This window comes from Psittacula echo, assembly GCF_963264785.1.
Source record: "Psittacula echo genome assembly, chromosome: 6".
NCBI lineage: Eukaryota > Metazoa > Chordata > Aves > Psittaciformes > Psittacidae > Psittacula > Psittacula echo.
Window position 1 is genome coordinate 4,512,866 of NC_137743.1, and position 18,330 is coordinate 4,531,195.

Below are 18,330 nucleotides of genomic sequence, written 5' to 3' on the forward strand. Positions count from 1 at the left end.
GAGCCCGACGATCACATGCATCCCCGTCCTGCCCCTTCCCGCTGCGCTCCTCGCAACTCCAGCTAAACTATCCCAAAGCGGAGGCGCTTTTCACAGGCAGGATCCTGTAGCCCTCTGCGTCTCCTTCGGGGGGATTCGCTGCCAAGGCTGTTTTCTCCCTTTCCATATAAAGTTGTGGGGCTTGCAGAGATCGCTGCACAAGCAAAGGATAATGATTGCCCTTAGCAAGAAAGGCTCATGTTCTTCTCAACTCTGCCTCGCTCTCTGCGCCTTTGGGGTGGCATTGCTGAGGGACGTGTCCCAGGCGGTACCCATGGACGATCAGGATTATTACCTGCAGGAGATTAGCAACAGGGATCACTATTATTCCTTTCCATATCCCGGTGAAGAGTTTTTTGCTTTCACGGAGCAGCCTGGAGAGGAAGGACCTATCCGTGCTGCAGTGACAGAGGAGCACCCCCGGTTCAAACCCAGCAGGAAAGAGTTAAAAGCGAAGAAAAGCAACAAAAAAGGAAAATCCATTCTTGAAACTCCACCAGGTAACTTTCCACCTCCTCCTCCAGAGCTTGGAGTCTGCTAATCTCATGCTGCTTGTGACTTTTAGCGTTAATGAATATCCAGTTAATAGCAGTCTTGGTAATAATCACAATAACTGTGGTCGTGGCGATGATGATGACAACACATTATCCCACAGAACAGAACTTTTATAGGCTTTTTAACCCTTTCTTCGTCAAGTAAAGACATTTTAGAGTGGTGATTATTACTTCTGCTGCGCTGTAGCTAGTATATGGATTTTGCCTTCTTACACTTGACAACTGGCTTGCTGTTAAAGCTGTTGTTCTATAAGCGAAAGAGGAGAGATGGATTCTGTTAAAGCTGATTGCATGTGGTGCCACCTTACTTTGTTCTTTGGCTTTTTTTAATCTATGAGAGGTTCCTGAATTACTTTACTTGTAAACCTGTGAATTGCTTTCAGATTTCAGTTTAAAGGCCTCCAGAGGAAGATCTGTAAACAAAGATCTTCCTGTAAAAGACTAAGTCATAACAAGTTCAATTTAATTACTGACCTGCAAAATGAAGAAATTAAACAGCAACAAAAATGGCTTACACTAAAAAAAAGCCACCCTTAATCCTATTCTCTATTTTCTGTGTTTGATGGGATGAAAATATGCAACTATTAAAGTCTGCAGAAACTTGATCAGCTTTTACCATTCAGTTGTTCCTGGAAGAAGAGTAAGTTCTTTCTGTGCTTGCCACATATATGGTTGGTGCTTTAATGGTTTGGGATACCAGTAGGTTTGAGAGTGAGTTTGGCCCATGACCTTTAGATTTGTAAATCCCTATAGCTACACCCCCCTTTACTTCAGAAGGAAACTTTTAATGTTAACAGCTGGAGCATGAGGAGCAAAGTTTGCAATTCAGAGCCATTAATACGTGGAGTACAGGAAAACAGCGGATCCAAGGTTGTAGAGTGGCTTTAGCTTTTCCCAGTTACATCTGGGAGATAGTAAACAAAATACTTTCTGTTTAGTATTAACACTAACAAATTAGTTACCTTTTGATTAGCAAATAGATGAGCTCTTGTAATAATAAATACTGATAAGAAAATACCCTTTCTGAAGTATGGAAAACAGTGAGGAAGGCAGTTTGAATTGCCACTGAAAATACTGCCTGGCCCATGATGAGGACTAGTTTATTGGATTTATTACCTGACTATGGGCAACACATGGATTTTAAAGCTACCTAGTTAGATACTAGGCTTTTTCTTCTTCAGTGTGGTGCAGACAATAAAGATTTCCAGCCTGCAATGGGATGTTCTGCAGTTCGGCTCTGATTTCACCTTCCCTGTTGGCATTTCCCTGATTTCCTCAACCCCATGGCTTCACACATACTCCACCAAATATGACAGCAATAAGGACAGCATCCAATCTGCAAGGGCAATGTTCATTTCTCTTTACAGATAGGCATCTTCCTTGTTCTCCACCAGTGGCAGTGAGCACCATACCAGTGCTGAGAAGGCAGGAGCAGTACCAACAACCACCTCTATCACTGTGGAGCACTCCTGCCTTCCAAACCTGATGTAGTTTATGCACTGCAGGTATCACAGTGCAAAATTCAAACTATATAACACTGCTGACCTACTAGGGGAGCATACTGAGGTCTTACATGTAGTCTGAATTTGGTCATGGAATCACATTCATTTTTGTATATAGGAAAATATGGGATTAGAAAAGGAAACATAGACCTCCTCAAGCCTTCTCCAGAAAACACTTCATTTTGTGCCAACCAATTGACCTGTGCAGAATTCTTCACCAGTAAATTAACTGGTTTTTACCTTTCACCCTACCTGGCTCTCTGAGTCCAGGGAATCATTTTATTTCTGTATTCCATCAGGTAAGGTCCTTCCTCAGCCTCCTCCTCTTCCTCAGCATGGCCAAGCAGAAGGTCAAGGGGAGCCTAGCAAAGACTTGTGATGCACAACTAAAAGCACCTGGAAAAAGCTCAGTCACTCCTGCTGATGCTCTTTTGACCCAACTGAACTTCCAAGCTTTCACCAGCCATGTGTAATAAGAGGTTTTAAAGCCTATGAACTTAGGAGGCACTGAAACAGGTTGCCCAAATAAGTGATAAATGCTCCATCCCTGGCAGTGTTCAAGGCCAGGTTGGACAGAGTCTTGGGTTACATGGCCTAGTGTGAGGTGTCCCTGCCCATGGCAGGGGGTTGGAACTGGATGATCTGAAGGTCCTTTCCAACCCAAACCAGTCTGGGATTCGATGAAAAACAATAGCCAGAGGTGTAACAAACATCTGACTCCCTCAACCAAACTCACTCCTTGCTCCAGCACATGAAGGCTTGACACCAACTCAGCAATCTGCCTGTTAGACTTACTTTAATATGGGAAAATGCTGTATTTCCTTGGGAGCAGCTGAACTATTTTAACTGAAATAGCCATAATAAGCCCTCGGGCAAACACCCAGCAAGAGGATGGTTACCATTTGTTAAAGATGTAAGTGAAAACAGGAGGTTTTTAGCAGGAAGTGTCTGGCATTTTTTATTGCAGTGTTTAAAGTTCTAGCTATAGTACTTGAAATGTCTCCTTTTAACTCTCCCAAACTCAGGTGAGGGCCAAGTCCTGCCAGTGCAGTGATCCCAATGCTTAATGCCATGTCACTGTGTCACCAGGAATTGGTTTGAAATGAAGATCTGATAATCCCAGGTGTCTAAATAATGATACATGACTATAACTTCTCACATCTGACCTGTTAAGAGCACAGCTAGAAGTAATAATAGCAGCAATCGAACAGATATCAATGAGTAGTAACTCTAAATCTGGCTGTGTAAATACTGGTGTTGTGTGTATGTGTATACTTTAATGTGTTAATAAATAGATCCAGAACTGGAATTAATGTATTAGATATGCAATGAACACAAAAATCTGGGGTTTGTGAGGTTCCCTGGCAGCCAGGGCATGAGGGATTAATTAGTTACAACAAACAATAGTCTCGCTGGGAGCTGGGATGAAGAAAGAGGGGAAACAAGAAATGTGTGATCTGCCCTTTGGCTGAGCAGCTGGTACTGATCAGCCCTAGCTTTGAATCAAAGTTGAAATTGAGCATAGAAGTCTGAAGGACACAGAACGGAACAGATGACACCGACTCCATTTATTTAAGCTTATTACTGAAGGTAGAGAGAATATATGTATTTTATCTGTGAAAGATTAATGTAGAGAGAAATCCTATAGATGATATTGGGGTTGCAATGTTGGGGGGGTTCAAATAATTATTGGAGTCAATATTTGCAAATACTTGATGCAGGTAACAGTTCGAAACATCAATCAGTCTCTTTGCCCTTTAAACAGCCCATAAATGAAGTGGTCAGGTCATCCTTGGGAGGTAAGCAGTTGGATTGGCAGGTTTCTGTATATACATATTTCCATTTTCTAATTCCATCTTTGTTTATCTAGGCTTCTATCCAAAGCCCATTCAAATCACTGGAAAGAGTCTTGTTAACATCAATATTTTTCTTTTATGAGGCCTTTAATAGATTTAATATATGCCCTCTCAGCTATGAGCTGTGGGGCAGATCTGTATAAATGGCCTGGGAGGTCTGCCTGCATACAGGCAAAAATCCATCACTAGGAGGTTTATGGGGTTGAGATCCCTGTGAACACTGCTCAGTGCTGCACATTGCTGTGGGTTTGGACTGAAAGGTTCCCCCCTTTTAATTCTATTGCTCCCAAATCTGCCACAGTTATATCTATAACTGTTTTTATTTGATTTACACAACTAATACTTTTTAGACTAGTTCTTGTTCTGTCCATACTTCCATTCTTAATGCCCTTAAAAAATAAAGGAGTAATGTTTGTTTGTACGGCAGGATGGGTTTTACTGCACATTTATTTTGTATTTCACAAATCTCACAGTATTTTATTTCTATGTAATCTCTGCATAATGTTGTTTGTATGTAGTTATCATGATTTCATAGAATCACAGAATCCCAGACTGGTTTGAGTTGGCAGGAACCTTAAAGCTCATCCAGTTCCAACCCCTGCCACGGGCAGGGACCCCTTCCACTGGAGCAGCTTGCTCCAAGCCCCTGTGTCCAACCTGGCCTTGAACACTGCCAGGGATGGGGCAGCCACAGCTTCTCTGGGCACCCTGTGCCAGCGCCTCAGCACCCTCACAGGGAAGAGCTTCTGCCTAAGAGCTCATCTCAGTCTCCCCTCTGGCAGGTTCAAGCCATTCCCCTTGGCCTGTCCCTACAGGCCCTTGTCCCAAGCCCCTCTCCAGGTTTCCTGCAGCCCCTTTAGGCACTGGAGCTGCTCTAAGGTCTCCCCTTCAGGAGCCTTCTCTTCTCCAGGCTGACCCAGCCCAGCTCTCTCAGCCTGGCTCCAGAGCAGAGCTGCTCCAGCCCTCGCAGCATCTCTGTGGCCTCTCTGGGCTTGCTCAAGCAGGTTCATTTGGACAAAGGGCTTTGCCTTGTCTCATCTGTTGCTTTCCCCAGGCTTGATAAAACTCTTTAGATGCATCACTGTTTGCTTGCCAAATATATGGGGTTTTTTGTGTATTGTTGCCACCTGCTCAACACTGTAATTCTGAAGGGGTTTGGTTAGTTGGTTTGTTAAATTTATGTAGTGTATAGGAATCTCTTATGTGGGTCAGGATCTCACTGGATAGGTGTCTGAGGAGGAGTCAGTAAAGGAAGGCAAAAAGAGGATAAAACGGCCAATGCAAGCAACCATGAAAATTATCTTGCAGAAAGGATTTGCATGTATAAAAATAGAACTGCTGGTGCATTAATATAGGCATTTGTCAAGAGATGAGATAATGAAGGCTTGGAGAGAGACATCAATGAGTGACTGAGGAGGAAAAGCTGAATCATAGAGATGTTATTTAGGAAAAACTGGAAAGATTTTGCTGTAAAATGGTGATGAAGACATGAAGAGCGTATGAAGTTAAAAACACGGATGTTTTTGGTGTTGCTGGCATTTGAATGATGAATTTGGTTCACTAGGGTGAAGATATGAGCGATATATAAGACATTGAACAGATAGCTGAAAGTACTTAAGAAAAGGTCACCAAGATACACCAGGTTTCCAGCTAGAACAGAAGGAAACACAGAAGGCAAAGGTAGCCTGTGAATCAGCAGCACTGCTTGCTAGAATTGTGGGTTTGGATGGGTTTAACTAGAGCAAAGATGGAAAAGGGAGCAAAGAAGGAAATGGGAGAGACTGAAAACAGACAGGCAGGCTGAAGGCTTACCTAGAGAGTCAGGAGGAAGTCTAGGAGCAAAGAGAGTCATCAAAGTCAATTTTGCAAAGATGTTTGAAGTGCAGCGTGTTGAACTTTGCTGGCACATTGAAGATAGGGTAATGCCTCAGAGCTCTGGCTAGGAAGAAGCTATTAGATGCACTGGCAGGGTGCCTTCAAGTGAAACGCGAGGGCCACAAGCCAGGTGGGGTGACTGGTATGGGTCTGTCAGGGAGCAGAGCCAGCAGAGGCTGTCAGCAACGTGACAGGGAGCTTAGAGGAAAGATATGAAGGGAAATGGGGCAGGAGCTGGAAGTACAAATGAGATTCAGGGGGAACAGGAAACAGAGAGTAAAATGAAGGTTGGGGGATGACTGCTTACATAGGCTCTTATTTAATGAAAGCTACTTAGTGATAGATGAGTTGTATAGGGACTAAGAAGAAATAAGCGCAGAATTACCCATATGCTGGGTAATTACCAGCACTGCTGTTTTCTAGCCCATTTGTATCACCTTCTCTTAAACCCTGTAGCTGGCTCCATTCCTGAGAAGCTGATAGAAAGTGGAACGCTCCTGTGACCTAGAATGTAGATTTCAATTATAAAGCTTTTGCTTATAATTCTTATGCCAGCAACTTCTCAGAATGAACTCATTGGCCCTAGGTGCATATCCCATGAATTTTAATGTGACCTGTATCACATCCTAATTGCCAGATGTGACAAGCGATGATGAAAATGTAGCTTTTAATGAGTGTGCTTTCATCTACCAGCTCCTATTTTTCCCTCAGCACTTCTACAAATACGTAGAATAATAAAATGTAACATAGTCATTCCATTTAAGAGCCCTTACTTTAAAGAAGGCCACAACGAAAGAAGACAGAGGATGAGCAAGAATGAACAATGAGCAATGCCCTCAAAATTGGCCCAACCTTTTTGATTAGCATCTTTCCTTACTCATGATTTCAATGACTAATGTAACATGAGAAAAATAAATCAGAATAAACACGTTTGATTATGCTAGAGAAAACTTTCCTACAGTAATTCTCCCATTAGCCTTCTCTGAATTCAAACTTAAGGTGAGAAAAATACCTCTTTAAAAAAGGGATGGTTTCACTGAATAGATTTTTATAGCATGAACCTGAGTCTAGTCTTGTTCCTGAAATGCCAGCATATTACGAGTCACTCATTATTTGAATTCATTCTCAGGTTTTAATGTTATTCTCTGTTCAGTGAGCTGGTTAGACAGGTCAATCAGGCAGTTCGCAATCAAATTTCACTTATTTCCTTTGGTTTTGGAATGAACACTTCTGTCAGCTGTGTGATCATAGAATCTGTCAAAAAGATGAAGTAGTGGAAGTGGAAAGTATGGTGGAGAAGAAGAAATTTATTGCTTTTTCAATGTCTGAGCCTTTTTTTCCTGGGATTTTTGAGCCTTGCCCAATTTGTTGTGTTAAAAGCAGACTACCAACAGATTTGTTATCTGGGTGCAGAGCTGAGATTTGGTTCTCACATTCACACATAATTGTTGCTTGTGTTTGTATTGTTATGATACAAAGGCTACATTAGGCTTGGTCTTTTTGTCAGGCCTATGGTGAGTATATATCTTCTACTGCTGCTTGTTTTATAAAGCAAGGCTTTTTGAAATGAACTTGTAAATATGTGCTTTTATCACTAGGGTTTTGGGTACTCAAGGAAAGTCTTCCAGTATCTGAAGGGGGCTTACAAGGATGCTGGGGAGGGACTCTTCATCAGGGACTGTAGTGACAGGACAAGGGGTAATGGGTTCAAACTAAAACAGGGGAAGTTTAGATTGGATCTAAGGAAGAAATTCTTTACTGAGAGGGTGGTGAGGCACTGGAATGGGTTGCCCAGGGACGTTGTGAATGCTCCATCCCTGGCGGTGTTCAAGGCCAGGCTGGACAGCCTTGGGTGCCATGGTTTAGTGTGAGGTGTCCCTGCCCATGGCAGGGGGGTTGGAACTGGATGATCTTAAGGTCCTTTCCAACCCTAACTATTCTATGATTCTATGATTCTAAAACGGGAACAAGCAAAGCTCTGATGTAGTCCAAATTATTTGCCTTTTACAAGCCAGTGATTACACATGAAAAACACTCAGTAGCCTTAACTCAGTGCAAACATTCACCAGAGAAAATAGAGGTTGCAGGAACACTCATATTAGAAACATACCATCACTTTTAATCTTTCTGTCCCAAGGAGATACCTTACTGGACAGTTTGGTCCTATTTAATTCAGTAGGCCATTAATCAAAGACATCATTTGAGTTTCTTTCATTTTTGCATGAGATTTCATTCGAGGATGGCCAGGGCCATCGTATCTGTGCAATTACATCTCCAGTGTAGAAGTTACTTCTCAGTAACCCGCCTGAACAGACTGTTCATGTGCAGACAAGAATAAAGTGCATGGACAGTGGAATAAGGGCATTTAGAGAACACTGAGGCCAGCCCCAAATGGGTCTCTAACACTGCTGCTGTCTGATTATTTTCTTGTTGGGGACTTCTTTTCCTGAGCCACAGGTGATGCTGGTCACTGAGCACATCTGCCTCCTTCAGGGGCTAGCCTTGCTCCTTCAGAAGCCTTCCTCTGGGTATTTCTGTTGACTTCAAAAGGTGTTTGGTGGGGTTTTTACATATGTGATCAAGTAATGAAAAACACCACATTAAACCGTTAGCAAAATACATTGCAGTGTTACTTCGTTATTTCTGATGCAAGCACATTTGGACAGCCTTGGGTGCCATGGTTTAGTGTGGGGTGTCCCTGCCCATGGCAGGGGGGTTGGAACTGGATGATCTTGAGGTCCTTTCCAACCCTAACTATTCTGTGATTCTATGATTCTAACTCATGTACTGGGAGCTTACATGTCTTCTTACTTCTGTCTGCTACGTAGTGCATTTACTCTGTAGTTTCTAGCTACATAAAACATATTACTCTCAAAGTGAATAGTGAACCTGGTTAATTGAGCGCCTTTGTGGGTTTTGGTTTTTGGTTAATCACAGATTTATTTTGTGGTTTATCTTTTCCTTTGTTGTTTTTAATGAATTGCCTGACAGGCTTCTTGTACGACTGTACATCAGTCTTGGGCTGCTTGTGAATTATGTGATGTATGCAGCTGGCAATAGTGTTGTTCTGTAATCAAAATGACTCTCAAGGACCGAGTTCAACTAACAACACAAAGCAGATATTCAAGAAGCCAATATTAAAGGATTAAGTGTATTTTTAGAGTTATAAACTTCTAAAAAGATGAGAGTTTTGAAAGAGGTATGTTTTTTATGCTTAACAGCAGATTGCGATCTAAGCTCCTACCCTTACACATACAGCCACAAGTAGTGATTGTTTTGGTGGTGGTGATGGAAGCTAATTAATATTTCTCTATTTCATTCATTGAGAGCTAATACAAATACCAAAATAAGCATCAGGGCAGGACTTCTCATCCCCTAGCCCTTAGGTTGGAGACTCATACTCATCTTTGTCCTCCAGCCTCCATTCAGCTCCTTCTGACGCTTATGAGAAAAGAAGTATCTCCTGCAGCACGGGCTGACAGCACCCGTGTATGTCAGTAGGGTGATGTTCAGCAACTTTCCATGTGAGATGTGTGTTCATGACAGCCATGTGGGTGCTTTAGCCATCTGGGGAATTGTTTGAAGTCGGATGAAGGGAAACATCCTGTTCCATTGCCTTGTCTGGTGGCCATGTTTCTCCCAGAGCTTGTTACGTTGGTTATGTTTGCAGTGTACTGATCCATCCAGGACAGACAAATGCTCAGTTTTGAATCCTAGTACGTGGCAGACAGATCTTCACCACCCAGAATGAGACACCACTAGGTACAGCATTTACCTGTTCTGTAATGGGACTCAGTTGGCTTAAGCACCAGAGACCTGTATTTAAGTTGTGCTTTCTTTTGGACCTCAGTAGCTCATCCAGACAATGGCTAACAGAGCTTCCTAAATCTAATTTGCTTGCTTAGGTCATGGAGCTTCAGTGCTTCCTGTAGATGGTATCTTCCTCATGTTCTCATGCATCACAATTTTGGTAGTTTTCTTGTCATTTCCCTTCTTTTTGGCTCTACAAGATTGATCCTCCTGGCTGGGACCTAAAAGGAAACCTGAGGGAGAACCCCAAACGTTCCTGCTTGACTTCTGTTTTCCATTGGAGGGGGTTAGGAATTCTTCAGTCTCCATTGTCCCTAGATTTGCCTTTTACCTGTTTCCTCATATGAACTTTAGAAAGCAAAACAGTCTCCCATTTCAAGGGGAGTTATGTTTGACATGAGAGCACGGAGCAAGGCCAAGTATCTCCTTCCTCTAACACATCCAAGATTTACTGTAAACTGCCTGAGTGCATTAATCATCGTGGTGTGCTGGGAGACAGTGTTGTTTGCAATGGGAGCAACTGAAAACCATCTTTCTCATTCTTTCCCAGAATTTAGAGTATTTTTATGTTCTTTTCTTCAGAAATACATTGGTTTATGGTGGCAGGTTTATGGCTCCTCTCTACTTTCAGGGTCCTCCTAAAACATCTGTCAACTGCAGGAGAAACTTCAAAGTATCTCAGAGGAGCTGACCTCAAATCTGGATGTAAGCACTCACCATTATAACCACCCTTATGCCAGATTTGCCTTCAATACACTCTTTTTTCCCACAAGATAAGTTTCTACAGTGGAATGAGTTTGCCACATACACATGACAGAGGATGTCAAAACATGGCGCCAGATCTCAACCTTCCCAGAGATCTTTCGCCTAGGACAGAAACTTCCATTTCAGCCAAGCAGCCTTTCGTATGTGATTGCCTAAAGCAGAACTTAAAGCTTCAGCTTATAACAACATGTTTTTTCTCTTTTCCCCCTGAATTGCTTATATACTGAGAAGATACAGAAAATATTCCAGAAACAGTTAGAATAACATTTGCCATCACAAGCTGGATGGCAAGTACCCTGCCCCAAAGGACAGACCCAGTTTTATCCCACTGAGTATTTAAACTGCACTTTTATTTACTCACTTCAGATTCTGAGCAAAAATTCCATTGAGAACTCTGCCAAAAGTATGTCAGGGTTATAGATGGCTTGTATACATGGCTGGAGGGAAGGCTGGAATTTCCCATGGTAAATCTGGACTCAGATTTGCTCCGAGATACAGGTGACCCAAGAGCATGGGGACATGCCCCAATCTTCAGTGCATGTCCACTAAGGTGAGGTGATAACTCTTATGTTACTAATGCATAGAGGACTGAGCAGTAGCCAAGGCCAGTTGTAGCCAAAGTCCAGCACACACCCAGGCTAAAACAAAGAGAAAAATGTCTTACAGCTCTTTTGGCAGATATATTCTTCCTCAGGCTCCTCTGGATGCTTTAGGATCCCAGCAGAGGACTTCAGTCCAGAACTCTTGCAGGCTCCTCAGATGAGTGTCTCACATCTGGCCCAGTTCCTTTGCATCAGGTATTTCATTAAATACATGTAAGTGACAAAAAGGGCCCCCCAAAAAATCTTGTTTCCATCTTGTAGTGGAACAGATGATTGGTGGGTCATAAATAGAGGCAAGAAGCTATGAGCGTTCTTCCAAAGACCTTTGGAAATACTGACAAAATGAGCCCAGGTACTGCAGAGGCCAAGAGATGGGTGGGATACATGAGCTCAGAGAAGAAAATGGATAAATTCCTTAGTTGCCAAACTTGCAGCCCGGGAGGAATGAGAGTTGAGGTATCTGGCCACTGAAATCACGAGGTATAGCATCTGTTGTCTGCCTGAACAACTGAATTCTTTAGCTGAAAAGAGAAGAAAATACGAAAGATAATATATTCTTGACCCATTTCTTCTGCAAGACTACTGCCTGTTGCTTAGGACCTGAAATCACTTCTACAACAGAGAGTGATGTCTGTTTGCAAGCAATAAGTCAAGTCCACAATGAACAAGAAGCAAAGCTCTCAACTTGCAGCTGAAAGTATTCAGTGTTATTTCAAACTATTAAGCAAAAAGGGGTGGGGAGGTAAAGTTTTGGTAGCAGGTAAAGCCTGCTTTCTAAATAATCCGAATCATGATGAGGACTAGTAGCATGTGGAATGCAAAATACTGCAGACACATCTGAATTGTTTGATACTGCTAATACGCCAACAGCAAATATGTACTTTGGGGGTTTTTGATGCTTGAATGCCAGTCAAATGGCAATTGTACATGTGGAGCCCTTCTACAGAAAAGGAATAGAATGGGAAAGTTTTCAGATTATGATCAAAAAGTGCTGGTATGGAATTATGCAGCTAAAATACCACAGAGCTCTGAAAGTGGAGAGAAAATAGCACTATTGTTCTGCAAAACCACTCCATAATTCTGGTCATTAATCCTGAATCAGACTTTTTCCTCCCAATTAGCAAGTTAAAGATATACTTTTTCAATGCTCAGGGAAGCTTACCTCCAAGCTTTCTCTATTCCACAGCTTTTCAAGTGCAGTATACCTCTGCTTTGTAAATACTTCCAGCTCCTGCGGATGGGAAGGAGAATGGACTCCCCAAGGCAGCAGTTGAGTTAATGATAAATCCCCAATTATGACCTGCACTTTTCACATTAGCATATTCATATTTTGCAGTGGAGGCGTGGTGACAGCATGTATTGTTGCTAGCATGACACCTTTCTCCAGGGAAAGAATGGCAAACCTCACTGGGCAAATAGGGCAAACTAGGGATTATTCGAGTGTTCTCCTGAGCAGTCCCCATTGGATCCACAGGCTGGTAAATGCATTGCATTCACTTTGTATCTCTGGGCTTTCAGCCTTGAGCAAGCAGACATGCAGTTTCAAACCCACTGATAACTCACATTTCATATCATTTGAAGCTTCTGACACACTTAGCACTGAATCAGTGAAGCTTCCTATGTGTTAAATGTTCAGCCTCTGATTATGAGCCTTTACTGGACCAGGGCTGCATTGTTAAACAAAGCAGAAAGGATGTTTAGACAGAATGGATTTTGGGAATCTTTTGCGGGCTGCATGAAGCTGCAAGATCATAGGAAGCTGGAATAGAGCAGAAGGACCTCTGAACACTCACTCATTTGAGTTGGAGAGGTGCCCACCCTGCGAGATATTTGTCTGAACCTTGCTTGAACTGTTTCAGCTCTGTAGCATGGAGCTGGAGCTTCATAACAGCTTCCCCGCTGAACCTCCAGTTCTTCCTTCTGATCAGCTCAGAGATAGCAAGAGCCATGTCTTTCTCATGGTATTTTTAGCACTTTTCCTGCAGGCAGGAAGCTTGAGGCTTGTGACAATGGTGAATGCGCAAAATTAAAAAGATATTAAGAATAAAGCTTCTAAAACCACAGAATCCTGTTGCTCGCTTGGGCTTGAGGCATTTTTCATTTAATCTTATTCTTTAGTTCCCTAATGGGCTCTTCCCTGAGTAGTTTAGGGCAAGTAGAGAGGGGGAAGTGAAATGGAGGGGCAGAGAAGAGATTCAGAGCAGCCCTGCAGAGAAGGACTTGGGGATGTTGGTCCATGAGAAAATGAACATGAGCCGGCTGCAGTGTGCGCTCGCAGCCCAGAAAGCAACCATATCCTGGGCTGCATCAAGAGGAGCGTGACCAGCAGGTCGAAGGAGGTGATCCTGCCCCTCTGCTCTGCTCTTGTGAGACCTCCCTTGGAGCATTATGTGCAGTTCTGGTGTCCTCAACATAAAAAGGACATGGAGCTGTTGGAACAAGTCCAGAGGAGGCCACGAGGATGATCAGGGACTGGAGCACCTCCTGTATGGAGACAGGCTGAGAAAGTTGGGGCTGTTCAGCCTGGAGAAGAGAAGGCTGCGTGGAGACCTCAGAGCAGCTTCCAGTATCTGAAAGGGGCCTACAAGGATGCTGGGGAGGGGCTATTCATCAGGGACTGTAGTGACAGGACAAGGGGTAACGGGTTCAAACTGAAACAGGGGAAGTTTAGGTTGGATCTAAGGAAGAAATTCTTTACTGAGAGGGTGGTGAGGCACTGGAATGGGTTGCCCAGGGAGGTTGTGAATGCTCCATTCTTGGTAGTGTTCAAGGCCAGGTTGGATGAGGCCTTGGGTGCCATGGTTTAGTGTGAGGTGTCCCTGCCCATGGCAGGGGGGTTGGAACTGGATGATCTTAAGGTCCTTTCCAACCCTAACTATTCTATGATTCTATGATTCTATGACTATGGTGTGTGCAAAGTGCCGTTTTCACAATTGACAAGCAAAAGCTAAAAAGTCATTTAGCAGCTGAAATCCTTGAGGAAGATGAGCAAAAGCTCATGGGAAGCACAGCTGGGCAAATGTGGGAACGGGAGAGCCTGACAGCAGAGTGCGTGTGTTTTATGAGCTCCTTCAAAACCGTGGATAATTAACTGCTTTTGCAAACTGGGCTCTGTCCTTAGATTTCTTCTTCAATGGTGCATTTTCCAGCGGGATTCCTGTGCTGCCCTGGAGTTTGTGTCTCCGCTGTGAGCCCAAATGGCAGTCACAGCCCTGTTCCCAGGCAAAGCATACCTTCTGCATCCCTCCTTCCATCCCGGCAATTCCACTCTGCTCTTTATGCTGTCTTTACGTTTGTTGGTTTTCAATCCAGGCCTGGATTTGATTTTCTCAAATCTTAGAGATTTAATTGTTCCTTGAAGTTTTACTTCCTGATGATTCAAACTCCTAAATACTCTGCTTTTAGGGTGATTCTCAAGGCTACAACTGCTTGGACATAGGGTGCTTCAAAGGAAAGAAGAAAGCTCTGTTATGTGAATTCCCGCATCTTTTGCTTTTCAGCACTCCTGGATATATCTGAAGAACCTCTGGTTATTTTCTGTGTGCATTTGACCAGTTTTTGATCCCTGCACTGAAACAGTTTTCCACTCTTTTGGGCTTTAAATGTACTAGCAGCTTCTGACTTTTTAGTACTGTCTTAGAGCTGGACTTGCATCAACCATGCATTAAGAATAAAAAGTCCAGCAAAAAGAATAATTTAGTGCAAAGCAAACAAGCCAACTAAACTTCTTTTTAATGTGCTCTAGGAAATACAAACTGATTCCTTTTCAGGGGTGGGAAGTTTGACTTCAGGTTAACTGTAACCGCGCAACTTCCGTCTGAAATCATTGAGCAACAGCTCCAGGCACTACGTTCGCTTCTGTGCTTTATGAGAAGTGTTTGTTTTTATTCATTCCTCTTATTATTTCATGTGAAATAAGAACAGGGACTGTAGTGACAGGACAAGGGGTAACGGGTTCAAACTGAAACAGGGGAAGTTTAGATTGGATCTAAGGAAGAAATTCTTTACTGAGAGGGTGGTGAGGCACTGGAATGGGTTGCCCAGGGAGGTTGTGAATGCTCCATCCTTGGTAGTGTTCAAGGCCAGGTTGGATGGAGCCTTGGGTGCCATGGTTTAGTGTGAGGTGTCCCTGCCCATGGCAGGGGGGTTGGAACTGGATGATCTTAAGGTCCTTTCCAACCCTAACTATTCTGTGATTCTATGATGCTAGAAAGCAGGTATACATGTCTGAACTTGCTGCTGGAGCAGACACCCCAGGTCTGCATAAAACAGAGACTTGCACTTTATAAAAGGTTTTAAAACCAAGTTGGATTGATTTTAGGTATTTCCTGTCACAGGCTTTCTATATAGGTCGAGTATTTAGCCCAGATGTGTAACCTGGACAAGGACTAAGCAGCAACTAAGACCAGCCTGTGCGGTGTGACAGCTCACAGATAAACTCTGAGGCTTGAACAATCATTTCCACCCCCAGCGATGCTTCCTTGCAGAAGAATTACTGCTTCTAGAGGAGGAAAGATATTAACTGCAAGGGGCAGAAACACAATTAGGTGCTAGGGTATGATGGAAACCTCTGCTGAAGTGGTCAGGCCATCTTTGAGGGTCTTCTTGCTTGTGCATGGAGGTGTGTTTGCAGCTATGTGTGTTTCTACATGCAGAGGAGGCAAAGTTTAATGTCACTTCTGATCAGCAGCATATTCTTTGGGAAGATTGAAAATTGACTAAGATTATTTTTCCACAGAGCAGCAGGGGAGGAATGACTCTCAGAAAGATGATCCTATTAACCCAAGTCTCACTGCAGAATATGCAGTGAATAGAATATACAGAATAGAATACTTCTACATTCTGTTGGTAAATGGGTAGGTTTAGTTTTAATCATGAAAAAATGAAAGATGACATTCCAACTCACAGCTAAGGTGACTAATGACTGTCTGCTGCTCATACTACTTCATCACGCTGGCTCTCAAGTTTGCTGGCGCACATCAAGAGCTCAGTCAGAGAGCTAAACGGGTAGAAAACAGCCTACTGTGAAATGCAGAACTGAATAGAAAAGTGGTTCTATCTTCATCCCTGATTTATTTGTGTTAGACTTTGGACTGCTTCATCAAAGGAAGCTAATGCATCTGTTTCAGTATCATTTTCAGCACATTTTCTGCCTTATAAAAAAGTAAAAGAAACATGGTTTGGACTATGCTCACTTGATTAAAAGTTAAGTAATGTTAAGTAGTACTGACCGGCAAGTGACTAAATTTCTCAAGTGTAAATTTAGTACTTGGGAGTAGAGGTAACTATAGTAATGGCAATAAAATTTAATGGCTTGTCACTACTAATGAGAACTCCTTTACAATCTCTCCAGTTTTTCTTGCTCTATGTGTGTGGGCTTCGTGTGTGTGCTTAGGAGAGTGAAAACTGGGTCATTTCATAATAGTACCATCTATCTCAGTGAAATCAGGTGTTTTTAGAGAGCTGCTGAGGCTGTTCATGTGTATTTCACCTCTGAGTCTGCTATAACCTCAGGTGTGCAATTCTGATCCTCATGATGGAGCATATACGGCCCCTTTCCTATGTCTTCCCACTTGGATACTTCCTTGTGCCACCTGGGATCCCTGTTTTGCGCCTAAAGTATGGCTCTATTCCAAAATCCGTAAAGCTGGCAAAGTTCTTGGTAGATGTGTATTTCCAAGGCCCAGAGTTATGGACTTTTTCCAAGTTATTTATGTATAAGGAATTTCATGACTATGCTGTCACTCTGTACAACTGCATAGTGAGCGTGCTGTACCTCACTATGGATACATTTACTTCTGTATAAAGTTACTACTATAGCTTTTATAGAGGGGGAGGAAAATAATTGCACCATGAGCCAATTTTATACTCATACAATGGTTTTTATGCAGTTTTACTATTTTTAGTAAAATACACTCAAATGGAATTGTTAACATGGTTAAACTTTAGCACTTTTAAGATATCTGCTTTATTGAGACAGGGATATACCTTAAGACAGTAGCTGTTTTCTGTCTTGATTTTGTATTTGTTAATGGTATTCTAAGTTTCAATGTTCATTTTTAATGGCCACATTTAATTTTCTCATTTTAGAATCTGCAGAATATTGCAGTGATTTGATATTTTAAGCTGTTTCTGGCATGAAGACTTTGGACATACACGCGTTTCTAATGGTAATTTTAGTCCTATACCCAGCCATTGTGCAAGTGGTCTGTCTCAGAGTTTTTCTCCATTGTTTGGCTGAATCCATTTGTTTGGCTGTGGGAATAAAAAGGATGGTTCTCATTTTTGATGGCTGTACTCAGTTTTGTGGCTTTAGCTGGAATTACAGAAAGCCTTCATCCTGTGCTTCAGAAAAGCATCAGAGGAGACATGTTAAAATTAATAGCACAGAATTCAGCCTTAGTCAAAACTCATAATAAAAAGTTAAGCATCGATATGATATTTTTCAGGCTGAGGGTTTTTTTGGCCATTAAAGGTAATAATATGTCCCTTTCAGAAGGACTACACATATTCCTTTGTAGAGAAAGGGGAGGACTTGTCAGGTTTGGATACAGATCAGAGGGTACCTTGTACCACGAGCATTTGGAAACCTTTCCTGGAGCTATGCCTACAGTGAATTCAGACTGCACTGAATGCAGCTTGTCCTCACATTCTTTCTTCTGTTAATGGCCTGGGAACCATGGCCAGGTTTGCAATATGATTCCCATCCTCGTCCTTTCCCATATCAGGTCAGAAAGGTGATGTTGGTTGCCTTCATGCACCTCTTTTTCTTCTGCCTTTCTCTTCTCATAAAAAGGCATGGGGAAAGAGAGATGAAGGCAGTTTAAGGCATGCAAGAGCTATGGGCAGTGTTTCCATACCTACTGACCTGGGTTCAGCTGTAACAGCTCTCTACCTGGAGGAGGCTGATGCCTGAGGCATGTATGGTTGTGGTTGCTGCTTCCTCCTGAGCTGAAGAACCACAGGCAGCAAGAAACAGAGTCAGGAGTTAAAATGGGAGATGCTTCTTGTGCCCAAGCATGCTGACTTTGTGCATATGGGATCAGGCTCCTGCATTGTCCACATCGTAAATCAGATTGTCTCCTAAACAGGCAGTACAATGGCAGCAGTGGGCAGCTCAGGGAATGTGTATGGTATCTGGAGTCTGGATGAGCCTCATGAGCCTGAAAGCTTGGCCAGCAAACCCAGAGAACAGGCTTTCTGGAACTTCCTGCTTCCAGCTGTGCCAGGAATAATAGAAGCTCTTCCTGCTAAGTGTGCTGTTTTGCTGCATCTAGAACCAGCCACAATCTGGATTTGCAAGGGAGCAAAAATGTGAATAATAATG

At 42.8% G+C, this 18,330-nt stretch overlaps 1 protein-coding gene across 1 annotated transcript in view; it reads left to right on the plus strand.

Annotated features, from left to right (window-relative positions):
* Positions 1–205: 205 nt before the first annotated feature.
* Positions 206–18,330, plus strand: part of CPXM2 (carboxypeptidase X, M14 family member 2) — a gene marked incomplete at its 3' end in the record, with an annotated part of 79,191 nt that continues 61,066 nt past the window's right edge. The window contains exon 1 of the mRNA XM_080621759.1: positions 206–539. Coding sequence (XP_080477885.1) covers positions 212–539 — 328 coding nt within the window. The 5' untranslated portion in view covers positions 206–211. The remainder of the gene's footprint in view (positions 540–18,330) is intronic.